Genomic DNA, 25,004 nt, shown 5'->3' with positions numbered 1-25,004 from the left:
GGGAGACACCTAGAGTGAACGGCGAAATGGAGCACAGAATACCGTCTGGCTGTGCACGTGGAGGTGGCGAAATGTGGAAGCTTAACGAAGTTGGCGCCATGAAGCTAAAGACTGCTACCCCAGGGCTCTACCTCGCTCCGCCTAATGGCGGGCCGCACCCCGCCGGCGAAGCCCACGTTTGTAGGTCCGCCCTCACGCTGATCTCTTGCCCAATCAGCGAGTTCGGCTTCGCGAGGTTGGTGCCCATTGGCTTTCGCATAAAAGCTCCGAGGTTACAGACGTTTCCACCTCTTGCCGGCCTCTTAGGTAATTGGCGTCCGTGGTAACCAATCAGGAAGAGGATCTGCGGGAACGCCGGCCTTTTACTTTCTTGAGTGGCCAATCCGGTTGTAGTCTCACCTCCCCCCTCTACCCAGAGCCACTGCTGCGGCCGCCGCCATTTTAGCGTTTTGTCAGAAGCGTCCGCGCCGCGAGGAGGAGGCCCTGCTGGTTTCTGTGCGGGTGAGACTCCGAGCCCTTCCACTGCCTTTCTTGTACTCTGTGAAATCTTACCTCACTCCCTTGGGCTTCGGGCGTGTCCTGGTAGGTTCGCAGCCTCCACACCCGTCACTGAGAGCCGACCTCGGTCCTCGGCATTGCGCGGTAAGCCGGGAGCAGCCCTTCCCCCACCGCCCCCTGAGAATACCTTGCTTTTTTTCGCCCACCCTGTCCCGCGCCCGACGTGGCTGCTCTTGGAAGCCTCGAGATTTCCACTGGGATAACCCCCTTTCCCTTATACCTGCCAGTTACATCCCCGTTTCGGGAATTTCTCGGGCCGTGAGACATCGTCTGGTTAATGAATCTGAAGCTCTCTTCCGCGGCCACGCATTTCAGTGTTCGGCAGGAGCTAGGACGGTGCCCCGAGAGAGGCGTTCCCCACTCCAGTACTTCCTTTATCTTCCACTCCTCGCTGTCTGATCCGAGTCGCGCGTTCACTACTTCCAAAGGAAACTCAAATGTAGCTATTACAAGGCCCATTTTCCCGGAAATGATGGCTGCTTTGGTTCCTACGTGAGGAAAAAGCCTGTTGATAATTTCAGGCAGGCAGTCAGCAAGCCTAGTTGACTTTTGTTTTCTGTTGTCCTAGTGGATAGAAAAGCCCAGTACCCCCATTTCTTCATATACTGTCTTTCATGCCCATTTCTGTTGGAAGGTATCGGTTCTTATCAAACCCTTTGTCTACTAAGGACCTCCCTATTGCAGACGTCTTATTCTTACAGGTTCATGGCGGCTACTATAGCAGGCCTTAGTTCACTCCCACTTCCCTTTGATTATTGTGTGGAGGTGTGTGTGCAGGCGTGTGAGAGAGAAAACTGGAAATATACATTAGAGTGAAAGTCGTTTTTTGTGAACGGATGTGGGCCTGAGGTCTTTTGTCAGATGTCTTGTTTTTTTCTCCCAGGCTCTTGTCAGGATGGTGAAGCTGTTCATCGGAAACCTGCCCCGGGAGGCTACAGAGCAGGAGATTCGCTCACTCTTCGAGCAGTATGGGAAGGTGCTGGAATGTGACATCATTAAGAATTACGGCTTTGTGCACATAGAAGACAAGACGGCAGCTGAGGATGCCATACGCAACCTGCACCATTACAAGCTTCATGGGGTGAACATCAACGTGGAAGCCAGCAAGAATAAGAGCAAAACCTCAACAAAGTTGCATGTGGGCAACATCAGTCCCACCTGCACCAATAAGGAGCTTCGAGCCAAGTTTGAGGAGTATGGTCCGGTCATCGAATGTGACATCGTGAAAGATTATGCCTTCGTACACATGGAACGGGCAGAGGATGCAGTGGAGGCCATCAGGGGCCTTGATAACACAGAGTTTCAAGGTGAACCACCCTCTTTGGGTAGAGGGCCGAACACAAGGCTATGTGCAGAAAATGGTTGGATAAGTAAAAGAAGAGGTTTGGTAAAGATAACAGTTGTTGGCTGGCTGGTGATGAAGAAATAAGTATGGGTGATGGACTTCTTAAGATGTAGGGTGCATGGGACTTAGGGGCTTTACCTTAGGCAAATGTCTCCTGGAGAAAAGCCACTCGCCTTTTATTTGGAGTCCCTATGGCTTTTGTGCTCATCAGTGCAGAAATCCTCTCTGAAGGCTTTCTGAGTTACTGGGCCTTTTTTTTTATTTTTTATTTTTTTGTAGTAGAACACAGTTCAGAGTTCCTCACTCTGAATTTATTGTCCTCAGCACAGGATCAGAATTCTGCGTTTTACATGAAGAACCTTGCAAAAACATGTCAAGCAACACTTTTATAGGAGCAGAATCCTTGTTAAGCTGTCTTACCTTACACAAACTCTTTAAAGGGTTACAGCTCTTGTTGCTTTCATATTATACCTGTACCAAGGGATTGTATTTTGAGTATAAGGCCACTCTACAATTACAAGGCTGATTTTAGGACTTCCTGGGGAGGAGGCACTGGGGTTTTAGGGGCAGTAATGACTGTCTTTTCTTTGGTTTGGGGGGCTTTATAAGATTTTGGTGAATAGAGCATTTAGATTTGTGTTATCTTGGAGTCTTAACCAAATGAATTTTTTGTGCCTGGAGGGCAGCATGGGTGATGATGTGGATTGTCACTTCATTTGGAAGCATCTCAAATCCCTAGCATTTTGAATGCCTACATGTTGCTCAAAGGAAATGCTTGTTTTAGAGCATTTTGGATTTTGAATTTTCAGATTTGGGATGCTAAAATGGTACGTATAACGCAAATATTCCAAAATCTGAGGTCTGAAGCAACAGTGGCAGTTCAGGGGTGGTGATCATGGTGAGTTGCTATCTGAACTCATCTCTCACCTCCTTTGGGTTCCCAGTATCAAAAAGAGTGGTGTCCTTTTTTAGCTTAATTAAGCAGGACTGAACAAAAATAATAAAAAATTTAAAAAAGCCTTATCCAAATTATGGAGTATTCCCGTGACTCCTTGCTATATTTTAGACCTGTGTTCTGACAGTGTAGTTGCTGATTCTTTTTCTGGGTACTCCCCTTGTTAAGAGTCATTACTGCTGCCTTTGGCATCCATTTCCCTTAAATTTGGGCTTTTTTAGAGCTGAGGGTCTGATCATTATTTCCCCTAGTAATGGGTGCCCTGTGTCATGGGCATTGCTGTGCGTTAGTAAAGAAAAGTGACACAGGTGTCTCAGGTCTAGTTTGCTTTCTTTTTTTTTAATTGGCAAGTTGAGAATTATTTTGTCAACTTAATTGAGAGCAAAGGCTGCTCTTGTGGAGGGTTTGTGGTGTGATACCTAATCTTTGGACTGTTTCCCACACTTCAGCCCAGTCAGAAGAGGTGGTGTCTGCTTGTAGCAGTTAGGTTTAAGGAGAGGACAGTGTGGTCTTGATTCAGGACAAATTATCCTTAAGTAAAACTCTGGGTGTCTGAACCCTAGGTCACCTGACACTAACCTATGCTTAGTTATTTTTACCTTATTTTATGTAATATTGGCGTTTCTCATTTCTTAATACTGTTCTGGTAGAGTTATAGATGTATATTGATGAGCAGTAGTTATCAGGGTGGTCTTTTTTCCTTTCCGTTTCTCAGTGTTGGGTATCTTCTCTATTGCTTGCCCACTTAAAATCTCTTTTAGATATTTTTTAAAATTTAATTTTTTTTTCTGGCATTAGAACCAACAGATCCTTAGATTAAGGCGTTTATTAATGATCTTTATGTCTGGAATGTACACAGTTGCTTTCTTAGTTGCACTTGTTTTCTCTGGTTTTGTTAGGTGCCAAAGTAGCCCCCTGGGCAAATGCCAGAGACAAGCTAGCACTTTAAGGCACTTAAGTGCATAATTGCGTATCTACTCTCTTTTAATAACCTGCAACCTAAACTTCCAGCTGTGTAGACCTCCTTGATATTTTGTTCCTTCCACCCCCGTTTCTCTATTGTGTTTTCTGGTCTCCCAGAATCTAACATTAATTTTGCAAGGAAAATTGTGTGTTTACCACTTCGTCTAATGTTAGAGGATCCATCTGTTGACTCTCCCTTGCTTTTGGCCATTTACTCCTTTGACAGGTATATGTTTAGGTGAATCATAACTAATTTCATTGGGAAGTTTTTGCAGGATTTGTATCTCTTCTGAATTTTGCTTACCAATAAGCTGGCAGATCATGTTAGGTGGAAATGGCTTCTGTAGAGACTTACTAAAACTTAGTTTTAACTTTTCTAGAAAAGTTTCTGCTTTTATCACATTTTCAGAAGTAATACTTTTCATTTCCAGAATGCAAATTTTAATTTTCAGGAAAAATATTAGGTGTATGTTCTTAGTTACGCTCTCAGATATGTAGTTTCAGGAGAAGTACTTTGATTCTGCTTAAAGTACTTTAAAGTACTTTAAAACTGCTGAGCAGTTTGGTCCACTGAGTAGTATAACTAGTTATTCTCCACTTTCCTCAGCCACCTTTTCTTCCATGTTTTTTACAGTATTCTAAAATTTCAGGCATTTGAGAACAATCTGTCCTGTTTTTGCCCTGTTTGCCTTTGACCCTAGTAGAGGGTCACTAAAATTAACTGTCAGATTGTAAAGAATCCTCGTTAAAGCAATAATCAGAACCAGCAGTTTAAAGGGCCCAGTTAAGGGAGAAGGCTGTCCTTCAACTTGTTGTGCCCCTCTGTCTCCCCAGTTCATGAGGGTTTTTCCAGAGATGTACTTTGGGATTTGCTTGCCACATTCAGCCGTGGATTGAGTCTAGATCATTCTTTAATCTTTAATAGTGGTAATCATTGGAGTCTTTTATTCGATTCTTTTAAATTTTTTGAGGAGGGTGGAGAACTGGCCTTTACTTACATTCCCTTGCTTAATGAAAATCCGTCTTGCTAGTAAGGATTGGAGGTGTCAGAAAAGACTTGGGCACTCTTTCTTTCTTTGACTTCTTTTGACTTTGAGCCGCTGTTTGGAGATGATTTTTACCTGTTTGGAGATGATTTGAGCAAGAGTAGTTTATTTCTTAAGCATTTAAACTGTTGTTATAGCTGGAATATTTCTTCATCTAAGTGATCTTTTCCTGAAATTAGGTCATTATACTGAATCTATATGTTGAGTCTTTTTTTTTCCTTTTTATCTTTTCGTAAAGATGAGTCCTGCATTAGAATTGTCTAGATAAAGCCATTGCTATGACCAGTGTCTGGGGTAGGGGCTGGGGCTATGACTAAGAGTGATAGCAACCCTTCTTGCGTCTGTTTCTTCAAGGCAAACGAATGCACGTGCAGTTGTCCACCAGCCGGCTTAGGACTGCGCCCGGGATGGGAGACCAGAGCGGCTGCTATCGGTGCGGGAAAGAGGGGCACTGGTCCAAAGAGTGTCCGATAGATCGTTCAGGCCGCGTGGCAGACTTGACCGAGCAATATAATGAGCAATACGGAGCAGTGCGTACGCCTTACACCATGAGCTATGGGGATTCATTGTATTACAACAACGCGTACGGAGCGCTCGATGCCTACTACAAGCGCTGCCGTGCTGCCCGGTCCTATGAGGCAGTGGCAGCTGCAGCTGCCTCCGTGTATAATTACGCAGAGCAGACCCTGTCCCAGCTGCCACAAGTCCAGAATACAGCCATGGCCAGTCACCTCACCTCCACCTCTCTCGATCCCTACGATAGACACCTGTTGCCGACCTCAGGAGCTGCTGCCACAGCTGCTGCTGCAGCAGCAGCCGCTGCTGCTGTTACTGCAGCTTCCACTTCATATTACGGGCGGGATCGGAGCCCCCTGCGTCGCGCTACAGCCCCAGTCCCCACTGTTGGAGAGGGCTACGGTTACGGGCATGAGAGTGAGTTGTCCCAAGCTTCAGCAGCCGCGCGGAATTCTCTGTACGACATGGCCCGGTATGAGCGGGAGCAGTATGCGGATCGGGCGCGGTACTCAGCCTTTTAAAGCTTGAGGTGAGAGGGGTGGGGTGTTCCCTCTTCTGGTTTTGCCATCCCTCCTGCAGCCTAAAGGGCTCCAATTAGGCTGCCCTGCTTGCTTGCTTTTGCAGGGTTAGGGGAAGGTTACTAGGATGGCTCACAGGCTAGAGAGAAGTCCTAACTGCTTAACTTTAAAATACATAGAGTTCCTTGGCCCTCATGGCTATTTTTCAGGGCTTCTGGTAGTGGGAGTCAATTTGATTCTATTTGTGCCTAGAAAAATAAAGAATGATGTGCTGGTGAATCTTGGGTCACCTATGTACTATACTATAATTGAACCTTATCTGGGGACCCACACGTTCAGGCTCAGGTGTTTTGTTTCTTAGAGCCTTTGTTAAGTTTCCTAGGTGTGCGACATTCCTAAGGTCTTCAAGTTTCCTGTTCTGTTTTGTGCTGTGTGAAAGTTCTGATATGACCCCTGATGATAAAGTCCATAACTGTAGTTAACTGGTCATCACTGCTCAGGTCCCAGTTACTAAGAAGACTACCAAAATGGCATCATCTTAATCTTGAAGCGTATTTCTGACATTCCTGAACCGTTCAGCCCTTATGAGTTTTATAGAACTTATTTGATGGTAAGTTGGGGTAGAGAGAAATACAAAACTTATCTTTTATAAAGTTCCACAAGGAAGTCTGGGCATAGATGCTAACACTCACCTTCTCTGCCCAGCTCAGATTTATACCCTGAATAGAGTGCCCACTCCATTGCTGTATCTTTCAGTCTGTCCTATAACAGCCCCGCCTGTCACTTACTTAGGGTTTTTTTTTTTTTTTTTTAAGTAACTATTCCCACAGTTCTAGTTTTGACATCATCTACTTTCTCAGGGTATATGTTTTAAGAATGCAGGCACACCTGTTAATTTTACTCCTTTGGTAATGTTGAAATCCAGGGTTGGGAGCTTTGCCATAAGCAAATCACTCCCTTCTTCATCTTCTCATTAGCTGTTTTGGGCATTTAATACTCTTGAGCCAGCAGCTCTACCCTGAGTCCCCTGGCTTTTTCCACTGTCATACATTTTGAGCCCCATGATCCATTTGGCTCTCCTTGAATACATTCTCTTCTGATACTTGCCAGCTTTGGGCTCTAGGTGTTTGAGATTATTGTTGTACTTAAGGGTAAATCTCAATGCCCTTAGTTTTGAATAGCTCCCAGTGTGTCCCAGACATTACCATTGATCCTTAATTATAGTAACAGTGTGTGAGTGATAGATAACTGTCATCTTTGCAGTTAGGGCAGAAGGTACGTGGCTTTCCCAGGGTCATTGGGTAGGCAGTCACTGATTGGGCTGGAAAAGAGACTTCAGTGACTTGATGTGTAGCTTATACATGCCCTTCCGCACCTTCTTTCCAAAGTTAGTTTCTTCCCTAGTTGGAACTGGATGTCCTCAGGTCTTAAAACTTGTGCAGTTGATGCTACTTTTATCTAGACTTTGAATGATTTTTAACTTGGACCTTGGCAGTAACTCCTAGATAGAAAATACTGTTAATTTTTTTTTTTAAAACCTCAGGGAGCTAATTGGAACCTTTCCATTTTTCCTGTCCTCTGCTGACAGCTTGTGATGTGGAATTACCTTCTCTGAGGAATGCTAATGTTAACATCATCAAGAGCAAGGAATGTCTCTTTGCCTACTTTTATGAAACAAGATTTGCTATTAATTTAAGACCTTAGTCTGAGATTGTTTAGCCTCCCCAGTTACTCTCTGGCCTTCAAGCTGTTTTCATTGTTAGAGATTACTGTGATACTGGGGAAGAAGGGTACAAGTAAACTTAAAAGGAGTGTCAAGTTACCAGACTTTGTAAAGATGTTGAAGTTTTAAATGGGAAAGCCCTTTTGAGCTTTGCTGTAAAGCCGCTGTATTGTGCTCTCTTTCAGGTGGGATGTGTGTGGGCTGAAATTCCGAGCTGCGGTTGTGCATGAGAATACACCCTTCGTGGTACCCCATCTCCGGGACGTTCTCGGCTCTGTGCGTTCAGTCCCTCAGGAACCGTGGACCTTAATTTACCTTGCTAAGTTCAGACCTTCTCTTCCTTTCCTTTCCTCTCCTGCCCATTTTCCTGTTTTTCTGTCCTTCAATACTTCTGTAGCTTCCCATTCATGTTCTGTTCTCCCAGCAGGCCTCATTGTGTGCAGAAACTGTGGTGGGGGCTGTGCTGTCTCCTCCCTGCCTCCTGCCTCCTGCGGCTGTTGGATTTGGGAATGACCTTGGTGAGAGTCTCACTGCTCCAGGGTCTCTTTTTGGTCCAAAGGCTAGACCTATAGAGTTGGATCACTTTTTTTCTTTCCGGTGAAATAAATGGTTTTTCAACTTAGGGTATGTGTGCTTTGAGAGACTTCTTGCTTGGGCTTGTTTGGGGGTTCATTTGTACCTTGAAGGGGAGGGTATAAAGTTTTAAGATACTCAGCTTTGGGTGAACATCACTGTATTTTATTTATTGTAAATAGGACTTGTAGGTGCCAGAGGAAAGAGGTTTTACAGAAGCCCAGGCAGGTAGCCTTATTCCAATGAAGACTTTTCCCACTGGTCCACCTTTGTTATAAAACCAACTACTTTTAGTTTAGAGATGTAGGTCTTCTCTTCTAGAGAAAATAGTCACCACCTTCCCTTAAGACTACCATTCCAATCACCCAGTCAGTGTATCTAGCTTAATTTAATTTCCAGGGAAAAGGAGGGGTTTGGGGAAAGAGGAAGTCAGTTTTCGCTCTTCGTGCCATGTGAAGAAATGAAGCTGTGGCTCCAAGAGTACTTTGCTAACTGTAGGCCAGTGACATGTGTTGATGCCTTTCAATGTCTATTTGTTTAGCTCTGCCAAAATCCAAAGAATGCCTGAATGGTCCCACTAGCACCTCATTACTTGGGTTTACAGCCTTTAAATCATAGGCATGGAGAAATGACCCAACATACGAGGCTTTAGATACCTTGTTGAATGATGGGGCTGAGTGCAAGAACTGCCGCCTCTTAGCCTCACGTTTTTCTTGAAACAGTTATTTGTCTTCCATATGTTTGGTCTGTACCTTCTTGCTCTAGTTTCTACAGATACAGGATTGTGTCTAGTTAGAGCATTTCTCAGAATCATTCAACAAATACTGAGCACCTACTGTATGCCAGTCATTACCTTTTCAGGGAAGTCGGGTTATGATGATGGGGAGATAAAGAAGCTGGTCTTTACTTAGATGGTTTCTCAGATTTTTTTTTTAATTGCTTCCTCCTGTTAGATTCTTTCTAATCATAGATGACCAAGATTTGAACAGCTCTATACAACATGTAATTTATTGAATATTTTTGTATGTGAAGCCTGTGCTGGGTGTTTCATGTGTTCTCATTTAATCTTCCCAGCAAATGTTTTTCCTTTAGTTTTTCCTTTCCTGGCTGGGTTGGTTCTCCGCCATTTCTCTTGGAGGGTCGTACATACCTACTTTGGTTTCTTTTTCTCTAAAGGACAGACCCACCACTGAACGCCATTTTTACTCTTGTCAGTATACCCTTTGATCTGATGGGTAGGGTTGGCAAATTTCAAACATTGGAGACTAACGGTATTCATTGATTCAACAAATATTTTATTGAGTGATACTCTGGAAGGTGGTGTTTTAAGTGTTGGAGATGCATACGGTTCTGGAGTTTCTATTCTGAGGGAGGAGAAAATGCAGAAATGTCAAGTAGAGAATTCTGTTTAGATGGGGATGATCAATGAAGGATTTTCAGAAGTGACATGATAAACATACATATGATATATTTTTGCATTACAAAACTAGTTAAAATTTTAACTCCGGCCAGGCATGGTGGCTCACGCCTGTAATCTCAGCACTTTGGGAGGCCAGGGCCGGTGGATCATGAGGTCAGGAGTTCAAGACCATCCTGACCAACATGGTGAAACCCTGTCTCTACTAAAAATACAAAAAATTAGCTGGGTGCGGTGGCACGCATCTGTAATCCCGGCTACTCAGGAGGCTGAGGTAGGAGAATCGCTTGAACCCAGGAGGTGGAGGTTGCGGTGAGCCAAGATTGCGCCATTGCACTCCAGCCTGAGCAACAAGAGCAAAACTCCTTCTCAAAAAATTATTTTATAAAATAAAATTTTAACTCCTTGGCCAGGTGCAGTGACTCAACGCTAGTAATCCCAGCACTTTTGGAGGCTGAGGCAAGCAGGTTGCTTGAGCTCAGGAGTTCAAGACCAGCCTGGGCAACATGGTGAAACCCTGTCTCTGCAAAAAATTTAAAAATTAGCTGGGCATAGTGGTGTGCATTTGTGGTCCCAGCTACTCCAGAGGCTGAGGTGGGAGGATCACTTGAACCCAGGAAGTCAAGGCTGCAGTGAGCTAAGATCAGGCCACTGCACTACAGCCTGGGTGTCTCAAAAATTTTTTGCCAGGCGCGGTGGCTCACACCTGTAATCTCAGCACTTTGGGAGTCTGAGGCAGGTGAAGCATCTGAGGTCAGGAGTTCGAGACCAGCCTGGCCAACTTGGTGAAACCCCATCTCTACTAAAAGTTAGCCGGCCATGGTGGCAGGCGCCTTAATCCCGGCTATTTAGGAGGCAGAGGCAGGAGAATCATTTGAACCCGGGAGGTGGAGGTTGCAGTAAGCTGAGATTGAGCCATTGGACTCAAGCCTGGGGGACAAGAGTGAGACTTCTCTAAAAAAAAAAAAAAAAAAATTTTTTTTTAATTTCTTGATTCTATTAGAGCAAGTCATTTTTGCTTTCTGCTTTGAGATCCTGATCTCCCTGTAACAGACAATGTAAGAGTAGTTTTTTCATGACTCAGAATCTGGCCTGGCTTAATGCTATATTCATACTAGATGCTTTTGCATTTTCTTTTTTTTAAACCATTTATTGCTTTTGTTTTTGGTTTTGTTTTTTTTTTTTTTTTTTTGAGACAGAATCTCTGTGTTGCCCAGACTGGAGTGCAGTGGCATGATCCTGGCTCACTGCAGCCTCTGCCTCCCGTATTCAAGTGATTATCCTGCCTCAGCCTGCTGCGTAGCTGGGATTACAGGCGCCTGCCACCACACCTGGCTAATTTTTATATTTTTGGTAGAGATGGAGTTTCACCATGGCCAAGCTGGTCTCAAACTCCTGGACTCAAGTGATCCGCCTGCCTCCTAAAGTGCTGGAATTACAGTCATGAGCCATCACACCCAGCCTTAAACTATTTATTGACTTGTTGAGAGGAAAAACTCCTTATCAAGAACAATGGCAGCCTAGGCAACATAGCAGAATCCCATTTCTAAGACAATTTTAAAGTTAGCTCTGTGTGGTGATATGCAGCTGAAGTTCCAGCTACTAAGAGAGGCTGAAGCAGGAGGATAGTTTGAGCCCAAGAGTTTCAGGCTGTGGTGAGCTGATTGTGTCACTATACTCCAGCCTAGGTGACAGAGCAAGACGAATTATTTTTAAGAGGTGATTTGAAAAGATTGACTATAACTCACTGATTTTCAACATCGATGTATTATGAAGTTGTTTTTGTTTATGCTTCCAATCAAGTCTATGTTTGAGTTGAAGCCACATAGTTGGCTCTGTGTAATTGACAAGGTTATGCTGCCACTCCTTAGGAGTAATGAAGTACTTTTTCTTGCTTTTTGTTTTTTAGACATCTAGCTCTGTCACACAAGCTGCAGTGTGGTGGCATGATTGTAGCTCACCGTAACTTTGAACTCTTGAGCTCAAGGCGGGGATCCTCCCGCCTTGGCCTCCCAGAGTTTTTGCAGGGATTATATGTGAGCCACTGCGCCTGGCCAAAATGTAGTTTTTCAAGAGTAATGCTTTAATAAACTGATTTTTTTCCCCCATAGCATTTCATTGTTCATTCTGTCTAGTAAACGTCTAGCTGGCTTTGTATTTTGCTAGGTACTCCCTGATTACCTGCAATTAGGTTACCATGTGGCGAATACAAAGATGAATAGGGCGTTGTGCCTGTCCTCACTGTGCCTCCACAAGCTGCTGCTTGTCTGGGCTTTGGGTGTACAAATAATTGGTATGTCCTTGGAAGTCAGGTCGGGGTGGGAATGGTCATACTATTTTGTATTGATGACATGTGCCCTGGCCTGGTTCTGCATGGGTCAAAGGACCTATGAGGGCAGAGTTTTCAGGGTGATCTTGGAGTTTAACTTGATGTTAACCCTGTTAACTTTGCCTTTAAAGTTTTCCGGCCAGGCGTGGTGGCTCAACGCCTGTAATCCCAGCACTTTGAGAGGCCAAGGTGGGCAGATCACCTGAGGTCGGGAGTTCAAGACCAGCCTGTCAAACATGGAGAAACCCCATCTCTACTAAAAACACAAAAAATTAGCTGGGCATGGTGGTGGGCACCTGTAATCCCATCTGCTTGGGAGGCTGAGGCAGAAGAATTGCTTGAACCTGGGAGGAGGTTGCAGTGAGCCGAGATTGCGCCATTGAACTCCAGCCGCCATTGAACTCCAGCCTGGGCAATGAGAGTGAAAGTCTGTCTTAATAATAATAGGCCGGGCGTGGTGGCTCACACCTGTCTTCCCAGCGCTTTGGGAGGCCGAGGTGGGCGGATCACAAGATCAGGAGATCAAGACCACCCTGGCTAACAAGGTGAAACCCCGTCTCTACTAAAAATATAAAAAGTTAGCCGGGCGTGGTGGTGGGCACCTGTAGTCCCAGCTACTTGGGAGGCTGAGGCAGGAGAATGGCATGAAACCGGGAGGTGGAGCTTGCAGTGAGCTGAGATTGCGCCACTGCACTCCAGCTGGGGCAACAAAGCTAGACTCCATCTCAAAATAAGTAAAATAATAATAAATTTAAAAATGAGCTGGTCATGCTACTCAGGAGGCTGAGATGGGAGGATTGCTTGATGCCAGGGGCAGACGTTGCAGTGAGCAGAGATGGCATCACTGGACTCCATCCTGGGTGACAGTGGGATCCTGTCTCGAAAGTTTTCCAGGCATCCTCAAAATTGGGGTGGTTTTGGGTGAATGCTAAATTAAACCAGGCTCCTTACCCTAGAGCTACACATCAGTACTAAAGTAGACTCGGGGAGGATGGAGTAGTGAGAGTGAGATCATTGATCATTGGCACTAGTATTAAGTGCTGTTTCAGATTACCCAGGTCAGTTTGCTCTCAGTACTTTTGTGTTCTTACACATGATCTTCTGAGGTAAAGGGAATTCCCAGGATGATGGTGATGGGAAGTCCCAGGACTCCCTTTCTGCAGTGGATTTGGAGAACAGTAGTCCAGGTTGTAGCAAGAGAAAGTACACTTTTTTTTTTTTTTTTTGGAGGCAGAGTCTTGCTCTGTCACCCAGGTTGGAGTGTAGTGGCACGATCTCGGCTCACTGCATGCTCCACCTCCCGGGTTCACGCCATTCTTCTGCCTCAGCATCCCGAGTAACTGGGACTACAGGTGCCCGCCACCACACCTGGCTAATTTTGTATTTTTAGTAGAGACAGGGTTTCACCGTGTTGGCCAGGATGGTCTCAATCTCCTGACCTCTTGATCCGCCTGCCTCGGCCTCCCAAAGTGCTGGGATTACAGGCGTGAGCCACCGTGCCCCGCCAACATGAGGATTTTTTTAGTCCATTTGAGCTGCTGTAACAAAAGACCATAAACTGGATGGCTTATACACAACAGAATTGTATTTCTCACAGTTTTGGAGGCTGGGAAAGCCGAGATCATGGCATGACTTGGTGTCTGGATTCTCTCTTGAGTTTGCAAGGCAGGAAGGGTGAGGGATTTCTCTGGAGTTTCTTTTATATAAGGGCACAAATCCCATTCATGAGGGCTCTGTTCTGTGGCATAAGCACCTCTCAAAGGTGTACCTAATACTTTCACCATGGGGATTCGGATTTTAACATGAATTTTGGGAGTACATAAACACTCAAAACTACAGCAGGATTCAACTGTGTGTGATATTTGCCTAGTTATGATCGTAGCAGCTCTGAATATTAAAATAATCTGATGAAGTGGGGATGGGCGGGTAATATGTATAAGAGCAAAACTCATAGAAATGAGGAAATTTTTTTTTTTTTTTTTGGTCACCCAGGCTGGAGCGCAGTGGCGCAATCTCAGCTCACTGCAACCTCCGCCTCCCGGGTTCACACCATTCTGCTGCCTCAGCCTCCCGAGTAGCTGGGACTACAGGCGCCCTCCGCCACGCCCGGCTAATTTTTTTGTATTTTTAGTAGAGACGGGGTTTCACCGTGTTAGCCAGGATGGTCTCGATCTCCTGACCTCTTGATCCGCCTGCCTTGGCCTCCCAAAGTGCTGGGATTACAGGCATGAGCCACCACACCTGGCCGAAATGAGGAAATTTTTTAAAGTGGCAAATGGATTATGAACATCTTATTCAGAAATAAAGGTAAAAAACAGCTAAAAAGGCAAAAGCAGTTGGCTTCTGGGGAAGGTCGGGCAGGGGACTTTTTGAAGCCTTAATATTTGCTTTGTTAAACCATGTTCTTGCATTATTAAGTTTTGTCATGCTAACAACTCTATTTTGTCAAGCCATATTATGATGGCTTAACATGAGTGAACCTTCCCGGCTTCTCACCAGATGCAAATCTGACAGGAATAGGGACTTATGTTACTTTATGGCAGGTAAATAGCACCCTTCAGATACAAAATTGGGATGATTTTGGGCGTGGTGGCGCATGTCTGTAGTCTCAGCTACTACAGAGGCTGAGGTGCAAAGATTGAGCACAGGAGTTCCAAGGCCAGCCTGGCCAACCTAGTGAGACCTGACCTGTCCGAAACATAAACCCCCACCCCCACCCCCACCAAAACAGGGATGGTGCTTCCTGACCCTTAAGGAGACAAGACACCAAAGGAGAAAGTACTTAGCTAGTGATGAGTGAATTGAGCATTTTATTACTGCTCTCATTTTTGTCTTAAGTTGTCACAACTAATAGGGAGGCTGAGTACTCTGTCCGCTGGGGGCTGGTGCTTCCATTGAGGGTTGTGTGTACCTGCTGGTTTCTTTGAGTTCCTCTGTCCGACATCAGAATTGTTTGTATTCAGATATGCAACAAGATGGGACTTCTCAGTTTCACAAAGTAAGGAAGATTGACACCAAACTGAGTTTGGGGCTTCCTTTGTACAGTTGACCATTGAACAACAAGGGTTTGAACTGTGCAGGTTCAGTAATACATGGATTTTCTTCTGCCTCTGCCGCCCCTGAAACAGCCAGACCAACCCCTCCTCCTACTTTTCCTCAGCCTGCTCAACATGAATACTATCAGGATGAACACCTTTATGATGATTCACTTCTACTTAATGATTTTTTTTTTTTTTTTTTTTTTGAGAGGGAGTCTTGCTTTGTCACCCAGGCTGGAGTGCAGTGATGCAACCTCTGCCTCTTGGGTCCAAGCAAATCTCCTGTCTCAGCCTTCCGAGTAGCTGGGACTATAGGCACATGCCACCACACCCAGCTAACTTTTGTATTTTTAGTAGAGACAGGGTTTCACCATATTGGTGAGGCTGTTCTCGAACTGTTGACCTCAGGTGATCCACCTGCCTTGGCCTCCCAAAGTGTTGGGATTACAGGTGTGACCCACTGTGCCCAGCCTTTTCTTTAGCTTTTATTGTAAGAATACAGTATATATATAACACACAAAATATGTTAATTGACTTATGACCTGTAAGGCTTCCAGTCAACAGCAGGCTACTAAGTTTTGGGAAGTCAAAAATTATACGTGGGTTTTCTTTTTTCTCTTTTTTTTTTCTTTTTTTTTTTTTTTTTTTTCTGAGACAGAGTCCTGCTCTGTCATCCAGGATAGGGAATCACACTTTGAATATATGCCTCAATTAAAAAGGCAGAAAATAAGCAGGGCACAATGGCATCCACCTGTAGTCTCAGGTACTTGGAAGGCCAAGGTGCAAGGATCGCTTGAGCAGCCCAGGAGTTCAAGTCCAGCATGGACAACAGCAAGACTCTCTAAAAAATATTACTTATTTTAGAGACAAGGTCTTGCTCTGTCATCCAGGCTAGAGTGCCATGGTGTTATCTATCTCACTGCAGCTGTAGCTCGCAGGCCCAAATGATCCTCCCATCTCAGCCTCCCAAGTACTACTTAGGACTACAGGCACATGCCACCAAACCCTACTATTAAAAAAATTTTATTTTTGGCCGGGTGCGGTGGCTCACGCCTGTAATCCCAGCACTTTGGGAGGCCGAGGCGGGCGGATCACGAGGTCAGGAAATCGAGACCATCCTGGCTAACATGGTGAAACCCTGTCTCTACTAAAAATACAAAAAAAAATTAGCTGGGCGTGGTGGCGGGTGCCTGTAGTCCCAGCTACTCGGGAGGCTGAGGCAGGAGAATGGCGTGAACCCGGGAGGCAGAGCTTACAGTGAGTCGAGATAGCGCCACTGTAGTCCAGCCTGGGTGACAGAGTGAGACTCCGTCTCAAAAAAAAAATTTATTTTTGAGACAAGGTCTCACTTTGTCCTCTAGGCTGGAGTGCTGTGGTGCAAACATGTCTCACTGCAACCTTGATCTCCCAGGCTGAAGCTATCCTCTCGCCTTAGTCTCCTGAGTAGCTGGGACTACAGGCACGCACCACCACGCCCAGCTCAGTTTTGATTAAATTTTTTTTTTTTTTTTAGAGACAAGGTTTTCCCATTTTGCCCAGCCTAGTCTTGAACTCCTGCGCTTAAGCGATCGTCCTGCCTCAGTCTACCAAAGTGCTGGGATTACAGGTGTGAGCCACTGTGCTCGGCCTACAGTTAATTTCTTTTTTTTATTTTTTGAGATGGAGTCTCTCTATGTCGCCCAGGCTGGAGTCCAGTGGTGCCATTTCAGCTCACTACAATGTCCGCCTCCCGGGTTCAAGCGATTCTTCTCCTTCAGCCTCCTGAGTAGCTAGGATTACAGGCGCATACCACCATGCCCAGCTAAATTTTTTTTTTTGAGGTGGAGTTTTGCTCTTGTTGCCCAGGCTGGAGTGCAGTGGCGTGATCTCGGCTCACTGCAACCTCTGCCTCCTAGGTTCAAGCAATTCTCCTGCCTCAGCCTCCTCAGTAGCTGGGATTACAGGCATGCACCACCACGCCTGGCTAATTTTTGTATTTTTAGTAGGGATGGTGTTTCACAATGTTGGCCCCGCTGGTTTCGAACTCCTGACTTCAAGTGATCCACCCGCCTTGGCCTCCCAAAGTGTTGAGATGACAGGCGTGAGCCACTGCACCCGGCACTTCTTTTTTTTTTTTGAGACAGGATCTCACTCTGTCACCCAGACTGCAGTGCAGTGGGGTGATCTTGGCTCACTGCAACCTCCACCTCCCAGTCTCAGTTGATCCTCCTACCCCAGCCTCCCCAGTAGCTGAGACTACAGGCATGCCACTACATCCCACTCGCTGTATTTCTTGGAGATACGGGGTTTCGCTGTGTTGCCTACGGTGCTCTTGAACTCCTGGGCTCAAGCAATTCTCACCTCAGCCTCCCGAAGTGCTGGGATTGTAGGAATGAGCCATTGCACCCGGCCTGGGCCTCTTTTAAAAAAGTGAGATGTGAGCAATGAGTTGAATTAGATGTAAGTTAGCAACAGGTATCTGGGGGAAAAGTACGCCAGGTAGAGAGAATATCTTGAGCAAGGGTCTCAAGGTGGGAGTGTTCTAACAGTAAGGAGGCCAGTGGCAAGAGTGAGTGAGAGGAGAGAGGAGCAGAAGAAGTCAGGTAGTTAGCAGATCTAGTAGTTAATCTTCTAGGGCCTTTCTGGCCTTCACTCTGAGTCAACTAGTCTTGTAGGTTTTTAAGCAGTGTCATAATGTGATTACTTTTTAAAAAAATCAGCTCTTCTGAGTTTTTTTTTTTTTTTTTAAACACCCTTTCAACCCAGTTTTTCCTGACTCTGGGAAGAACCAGGAAGAGATGGCCCTGAAGTATTCTTTTTTTTTTTTAGATGGAGTTTTGCTTTTGTTGCCCAGGCTAGAGTACAATGGTGCAATCTCAGCTCACCACAACCTCCGCCTCACGGGTTCAAGTGATTCTCCTTCCTCAGCCTCCTGAGTAGCTGGGATTACAGGTGCCCGCCACCATGCCCAGCTAATTTTGTATTTTTTTTTTTTTTTTTTTTAGGCGGAGTCTGGCTCTGTCGCCCAGGCTGGAGTGCAGTGGCACAATCTCAGCTCACTGCAAGCTCCATCTCCTGGGTTCACGCCATTCTCCCACCTCAGCCTCTGAAGTAGCTGGCACTACAGGCACCTGCCACCACACCTGGCTAATTTTGTTTTTGTATTTTTAGTAGAGACGGGGTTTCACCGTGTTAGCCAGGATGGTCTCGATCTCCTGACCTTGTGATCCGCCCCCCTCAGCCTCCCAAAGTGCTGGGATTACAGGTGTGAGCCACCATGCCTGGCCTAATTTTGTATTTTTTTTTAGTAGTGATGGGGATTCTCCATGTCAGTCAGACTGGTCTCGAACTCCCAGCCTCAGTTGATCTGCTCACCTTGGCCTCCCAAAATGCTGAGGTTACAGGCGTGAGCCACCATGCCCAGCCTGAAGTATTATTTTCAAACAATAAAATATACCAATTTTGAAAACAATTTGACACATTGTGACAATGTACTTTTTTGGGGGGCCTTTTTTTTTTTTTTTTTTTTAAAAAGATGGTGTCCCACTCTATTGCCTAGGCTGGAGTGCAGTGACATGATCTCGGCTCACTGCAGTCTCCACCTCCCGGGTTCAAGCGATTTTTGTGCCTCAGCCTTTTGAGTAACTGGGATTATAGATGCATGCCACCATGTCCGGCTAATTTTTATATTTTTAGTAGAGACGGAGTTTCACCATGTTGGCCAGGCTGGTCTCGAACTCCTGACCTTAGGTGATCCACCACCTTGGCCGCCCAAAGTGCTGGGATTACAGGCACAGTCGTGAGCCACCATGCCCAGTTTGACAATGTACTTTTGATAACTGATGGTTACAATCTTGTTCCCATTGTTGCAATCAAAATACAGAACATTTTTGCCAGCCAAAAAGCCCTTGTGCCCCTTTGTAGTTAATCCTCAGCCCCTGATCAATTTTTTAGTATTTTTTCTTTTTTTGTTTTTTAGGTGCGGTCTTGCTCTGTTGCCTAGGCTGGAGTACGGTGGTATGAGTATGGCTCAATGCAGCCTCGACCTTCTGAGCTGAAGTGGTCCTCCCATCTCAACCTTCCAAGTAGCTGGAACTACACAGGTATGCACCATTGCACCTGGCTAATTTATTTTTATCTTTTGGTAGAGATGGGGTCTCCCTACGTTGCCCAGGCTGGTTAGGAACTCCTGGCTCAAGCTATACTCCTGTCTCAGCCTTCCAAACTACTAAGATTAGGCCGGGTGTGGTGGCTCACACCTGTAATCCTGGCACTTTGGGAGGCCGAGGGGGTGGATCACTTGAGGTCAGGAGCTCGAGAGCAGCCTGGCCAACATGGTGAAACCCCGTCTCTACTAAAAATATAAAATATTAGCCAGTTGTCATGGTGCACACCTGTAGTCCCAGCTACTTGGGAGGCTGAGGCAGGAGAATCACTTGAACCCGGGAGGTAGAGGTTGCAGTGAGATGAGATAGCGCCACTGCACTCTAGCCTGGGCAACAGAGCAAGATTCCATCTCAAAAAAAAAAAAAAAAAAAATTTATAGGCATGAGCCACCTCGCCTGCCCCCTCCCCCACCCTTTTTTGAGACAGGGTCTTCCTATGTCACCCAGGCTGGAGTGCCGTGTTCAACCTCTGCCTCCTCCCGGGTTCAAGCAATTCTTCCACCTCAGCCTCCCGAGTAGCTGGGACCACAGGTGCATGCCAGCATGCCCAACTAATTTCTGTATTTTGTAGTTGTTGTTTTGCCATGTTGCCCAGGCTGGTCTTGAACTCCTGAGCTCTAGCCATTTGCCTGCCTCAGCCTCCCAAAGTGCTGGGATTACAGGCATGAGCCACCTAGCCTGACCCTTTTTTTAATTTTTTTTTTTTTTTTGAGATGGAGTTTTGCTCTTGTTGCCCAGGCTGCTGGAGTGCAATGGCACGGTCTCAGCTCAGTGCAACCTCTGCCTCCTGGATTCAACCGATTCTGCTGCCTCAGCCTCCCTAGTAGCTGGGATTACAGGCACGCACCACCACGCCCGTCTAATTTTGTATTTTTAGTAGAGATGGGGTTTCTCCGTGCTGGTCAGGTTGGTCTTGAACTCCCGACCTCAGGTGATCCGCCTGCCTCAGCCTCCCAAAGTGATGGGATTACAGGCGTGAGCCACTGTGCCTGGCCTAGCCTGACCATTTTTTTGTTTTTTTTTTTTTTCGTTTTGTTTTAAATGGGCAACTAGAATAGGCTCAGAGATTCCCTGAAATCATTGTTAATTGTCACAATTTAGGGGGTTTCTCCCACCAGGGATGTGGCTAAACATCCTCCAGTGCACAGGAGGGGCACCTTTCCCAGTTATCACTAGTGCCAAGTTTGAAATCCTCTTCAATACTTCCTTCATTGCTTTGGCTTTGTATACCATCTGGAGTTGTGCTGTTCAGTGTGGTAGCCAGAGACATATACAGTGCTGTGAGTACCAAATACCTATGGGATTTAAAAAATTAATATGATAAGCCAGGCACAGTAGCTCATGCCTGTAATCCCAGCACTTTGGGAGGCCAAGGCGGGCAGATCACTTGATGTCAGGAGTTTGAGACCAGCCTGGCCAAGATGGTGAAACCCCATGTCTACTAAAAATACAAAAATTAGCCAGGCGTGGTGGCATGTGCCTGTAGTCCCAGCTACTTGGGAGGCTGAGACAGGAGAATTGTTTGAACCTGGGAGGCGGAGGTTCTATTGAGCCAAGATTGGGCCATGGCACTCTAGCCTGGGCAACAGAGCAAGAGTCTATCAAAAAAAAAAAAAAAAAAGAATATATTCATTTTTTAATGCTCATTATATGTTGAAATGATCTTTTTTTGCACGTATTGGGTAAAAATACATTAAAATTGTTTTTGTTTTTTTCCTAACCACTAGACTATCTGGGGAAAATAAAACTAATACAATTTAATTTCACCTGTTTCAGTTCCCTGTGTGGTTTGCATTTGTGGCTCACATTGTATTTCTATTATGTAACACTGATCCAGGTGCTAAAGACTCTTGGTATTTCCAGTTTGAAACCTCTTTCCTATGCTCAAGATTCAGGGATCTGGAGACCTAGTTGACATTTCTTCTTGGTTCTTTTTTTTTTTTTTTTTTTTGAGATGGAGTCTTACTCTGTTGCCCAAGCTGGAGTGCAGTGGCGCAATCTCGGCTCACTGCAAGCTCCGCCTCCCGGATTCAAGTGATTCTTCTGCCTCAGTCTCCCAAGTAGCTAGGACTACAGGCACGTGCCACTACACCTGGCTAATTTTTGTATCTTTAGATACAAAATTTAGAGACGGGATTTCACCATATTGGCCAGGCTGGTTTCGAACTACTGACCTCAGGTTCCGCCCGCCTCGGCCTCCCAACGTGCTGGGATTACAGGCATGAGCTACTGCACCTGGCTGGTTGTCTTAATACACCTCAAACTTGGTATATCTGAGATAGAGCTCCTGAGACTCCCTACTCTAAAATCATTTCTCCTTCAGTCTTCCTTATCCCATTCACTCTTCCAGCCAGATTCCTGGTAGTCATTCTTACCCCCTCCCCAACCATTAGCAGCTCTTGATCAAGTTTATATCACATGTTGCATCTTTTCTCCATGTCTTTGCCACAGCCATAGTCTAGACCATGCTATCCTCTCCCACCAAGATGACTACAGTGACCTCCAGGTCCGTCTTTTTCTTACCCTTGGGTCTTCAAAGTATTCTTCATTTAGTAGCCAGAATGATCTTGTGAAATGTAAATCAGATGTTTCTTTTGTTACTTAGAACCTTTCAGCAACTTCCCATTTTATCTAAAGTAAAATGCCCAATCCCTTAGTTTGAACGTGCCTTTTCTCTGTCACACTTTATTATCTGAGGCCCTTTTCCCTGCTTATCTATCCTTTTCTGACCATACTGACTCTCCTTTCAGATCCTTGTATACACTGAGCTCTTTCCTGCCTCAGGGCCTCTTTTTTTTTTTTTTTAAATCTGAAGGGACCTTTCTCTTTACTGCTTTAGAGCTAACTTATCCTTCAGGTCTTAGCTTCAGGATCAAGTATTGGAATGCCCTCCCAAACCACCTGTAGCTTAGTAGATAATGTCCTCCCATTATTCCCTGCCATTGGACCCATTTTGTGTAATTTGTGGTACTTATCACAATTTCTTTTTTTTTGAGATGGGAGTCTCTTTTTTTGTTTTGTTTTTTTTTGAGATAGAGTCTTGCTCTGTCAACCAGGCTGGAGTGCAGTGGCGCGATCTTGGCTCACTACAACCTCCGCCTCCTGGGTTCAAGTGATTCTCCTACTTCAGCCTACTGAATAGCTGGAATTACAGGCTCCTGCCTAATTTTTTTGTAGTTTTAGTAGAGACAGGGTTTCGCTATGTTGTCCAGGCTGGTCTCAAACTCCAGACCTCAGGTGATCCTTCTACCTCAGCCTCCCAAAGTGCTGGGATTACAGGTGTAGGTAGGCCACTGCGCTTGGCCTAAATTTTTTTTTTTCTTTTTTTTGAGATGGAGTCTTGCTCTGTCGCCCAGGCCGAAGTGCAGTGGTGCGATCTCAGCTCACTGCAAGCTCCACCTCCTGGGTTCACGCCATTCTTCTGCCTCAGCCTCCCAAGTAGCTGGGACTACAGGCATGTGCCACCATACCCGGCTAATTTTTTTTGTATTTTTAGTAGAGGCGGGGTTTCACCGTGTTAGCCAGGATGGTCTCGATCTCCTGACCTCGTGATCTGCCCGCCTCGGCCTCCCATAGTGCTGGGATTACAGGCGTGAGCCACTGCGCTCGGCTGTGCCCGGCCTAAACTTTCTAAATCTCAGTAGCCTTAATTGCTGGGAGAGCCAGTGATGCTACCTCATTGGGTTCTTGTGGATTTGCAGGGGTGACAGATACACGGTTTGAATTTGGCCTGGATTCTCAAAGGCCCTGCAAACCTAAGGCACTTCAGATTGAATTCATCTCGTCAGATTTTTCATTCTTCCCTTGCAAGTTCCTGGAGCTGATTCTATCATTTCTTGCATTTCATTTCTCCTCAGCAGTAGAGCCTAGCTCTGGTCTGAAGAAAGCCGAGATTGATCTTCCAACAAACTGAGAGCTCTTCCCAGGAATATTTATTTCTCCCCTCCTTCCTTTTCCCAAATGTTCTAGGCCACGTGACTTCCTGAGGACCAGGTTTGTAAGCAAAATCCTGACAAGCTATGAAACCAATCGGGCAAGTTGCTTCCCTTTTCTGGTCCATCTTGCAGGCAGCCAACCTTTTTCTGCCCTTAGGACAAGTTTCTAACAGCACCTTGAGTACCCTGAGGGCCTAGTGTCTTTCTGTGCCACGCCAGCTTCACTATATATCTGGAAACCTCAGGAAGGGGGTAGATCTGAGGCTACAGAAACCACATATGCCTCATTCATTACCATGTTCCCACATCCTAGCTCACAGTACGAATTCAAACAGTTGATAAATGAATTCAGGAGCTTTTAGCGTTGAGAGGCCTCATGGGACTCTGAAATGGTCTATAGTGAGAAACTTGGTCTTGGTGAACTAAAGGAATTTTGTATTCACAATATGCAATTTATCATATAAGACGTAAGGTTTAGGAATAAAAACATTGGCCAGGTGTGGTGGCTCACGCCTGTAATCCCAGCACTTTGGGAGGCCGAGGTGGGTGGATCACCTGAGGCCAGGTGTTCAAGACCAGCCTGACCAATATGGTGAAACCCCATCTCTACTAAAAATACAAAAATTCACCAGGCGTGGTGGCGCGCGACTGTGATCCCAGCTACTGGGGAGGTTGAGACAGGAGAATTGCTTGAACCTGGGAGGCAGAGGTTGCAGTGAGCCGAGATCATGCCAGTGCACTCCAGCCTCGGTGACAGAGCGAGACTCCATCTCAAAACAGAAAAATACATTTGTCCTACTCAACAGTACTCTTTTGGGGTGAAAGGTTTCCTAAAATAAAAATTATGCAATTCTGCAGGGCTTTTTCTCCACCTATGAGCAGCTTATTTGACTATCTAAACTGCTGTCCAATAGAGTAGCCACTAGCTACATGTAGCTAATTATAATTAAATAAAAAACTCAGTTTCTCAGTGGAATAAACCACATTTCAGGTACTCAGTAACCACAGTAGCCACAAACTGGACAGCACAGATATGGAATACTTCCGTCACTGCCAGGAGTGTTATTGGGCAGTGATGATATAGAACTCTTTTGCAGAAATTTTTTTTTCTTGTTCTGCCAATGACATAGAAATCAAGATACATTTATTTATTTATTTAGAGACAGAGTCTCACTCTGTCACCCAGGCTGGAGTGCACTGGCATGATCTTGGCTCACTGTAACCTCTGCCTCCTGGGTTCAAGTGATTCTTGTGCCTCAGCCTCCCCAGTAGCTGGGATTACAGGTGCACACCACCATGCCCGGCTAATGTTTTGTATTTTTAGTAGAGATGGGGTTTCGCCATGTTGCCCAGGCTGGTCTCAAACTCTTGAGCTCAGGCAATCCACCTGCCTCAGCCTCCCAAAATGCTAGGATTACAGGTGTGAGTCACGCACCCTGCATATGTTAAACTTCCTATGCTAAATTGGTTGAAACCTAGCACAGAACCACCAGAGATTTTGCTGAGGCCAGCAAAACCTGCAAATTTTTCTTCTTGGCTCTGCATAGTGCCTTGCAGATCACAAGAAAATCCCAGCATCTTTGCCTTATTTTGCCTTTTGTAAAACAGAGACAGTCTTGCTTCCCTGGGGAATACTGACGCTAACATGAGCCTTATGTACATCACTGGTTGGAATGTGTGCATGGACAGGTTAACTTCTGTAGATTTGTCAGACCATTCCCCTAAGAAATAAGGGAAATTTTTTGCTTCACCTGTCAAGATTAAGTATAAAATATGTGAGGTAAATGCTATATTATTGTAGGTAAAATTTCACATGTAGTCAGAATTTACACATCAACATTTCCATATAAAGTACAATAAAGCTTAAGTAGGGTTGAGTCCATCATTAAATGTGTTCTATGGGGATCTAAACAAGATAAATAAGATGTCCATAATCTAGAAGA

At 45.4% G+C, this 25,004-nt stretch overlaps 1 protein-coding gene across 9 annotated transcripts in view; it reads left to right on the top strand.

Moving 5' to 3' along the window:
- Window positions 1-263: 263 nt before the first annotated feature.
- Window positions 264-25,004, top strand: part of RBM4 (RNA binding motif protein 4) — a 32,389-nt gene continuing 7,648 nt past the window's right edge. The window contains exons 1-4 of one of the 9 annotated variants that reach the window (XR_010141670.1): window positions 309-501; window positions 1,442-1,865; window positions 18,940-19,063; window positions 22,984-23,119. Coding sequence is in view for 7 of the 9 variants with exons in the window: in XM_063727944.1 (XP_063584014.1) it covers window positions 1,454-1,865; window positions 5,222-5,904 (1,095 nt within the window). In the remaining 2 variants the exon portion in view is untranslated. 9 annotated transcript variants of the gene reach the window in all.

Source organism: Pongo abelii, chromosome 9 (assembly GCF_028885655.2).
Source record: "Pongo abelii isolate AG06213 chromosome 9, NHGRI_mPonAbe1-v2.0_pri, whole genome shotgun sequence".
NCBI lineage: Eukaryota > Metazoa > Chordata > Mammalia > Primates > Hominidae > Pongo > Pongo abelii.
This window is presented reverse-complemented; position numbering and strand designations above follow the sequence as displayed.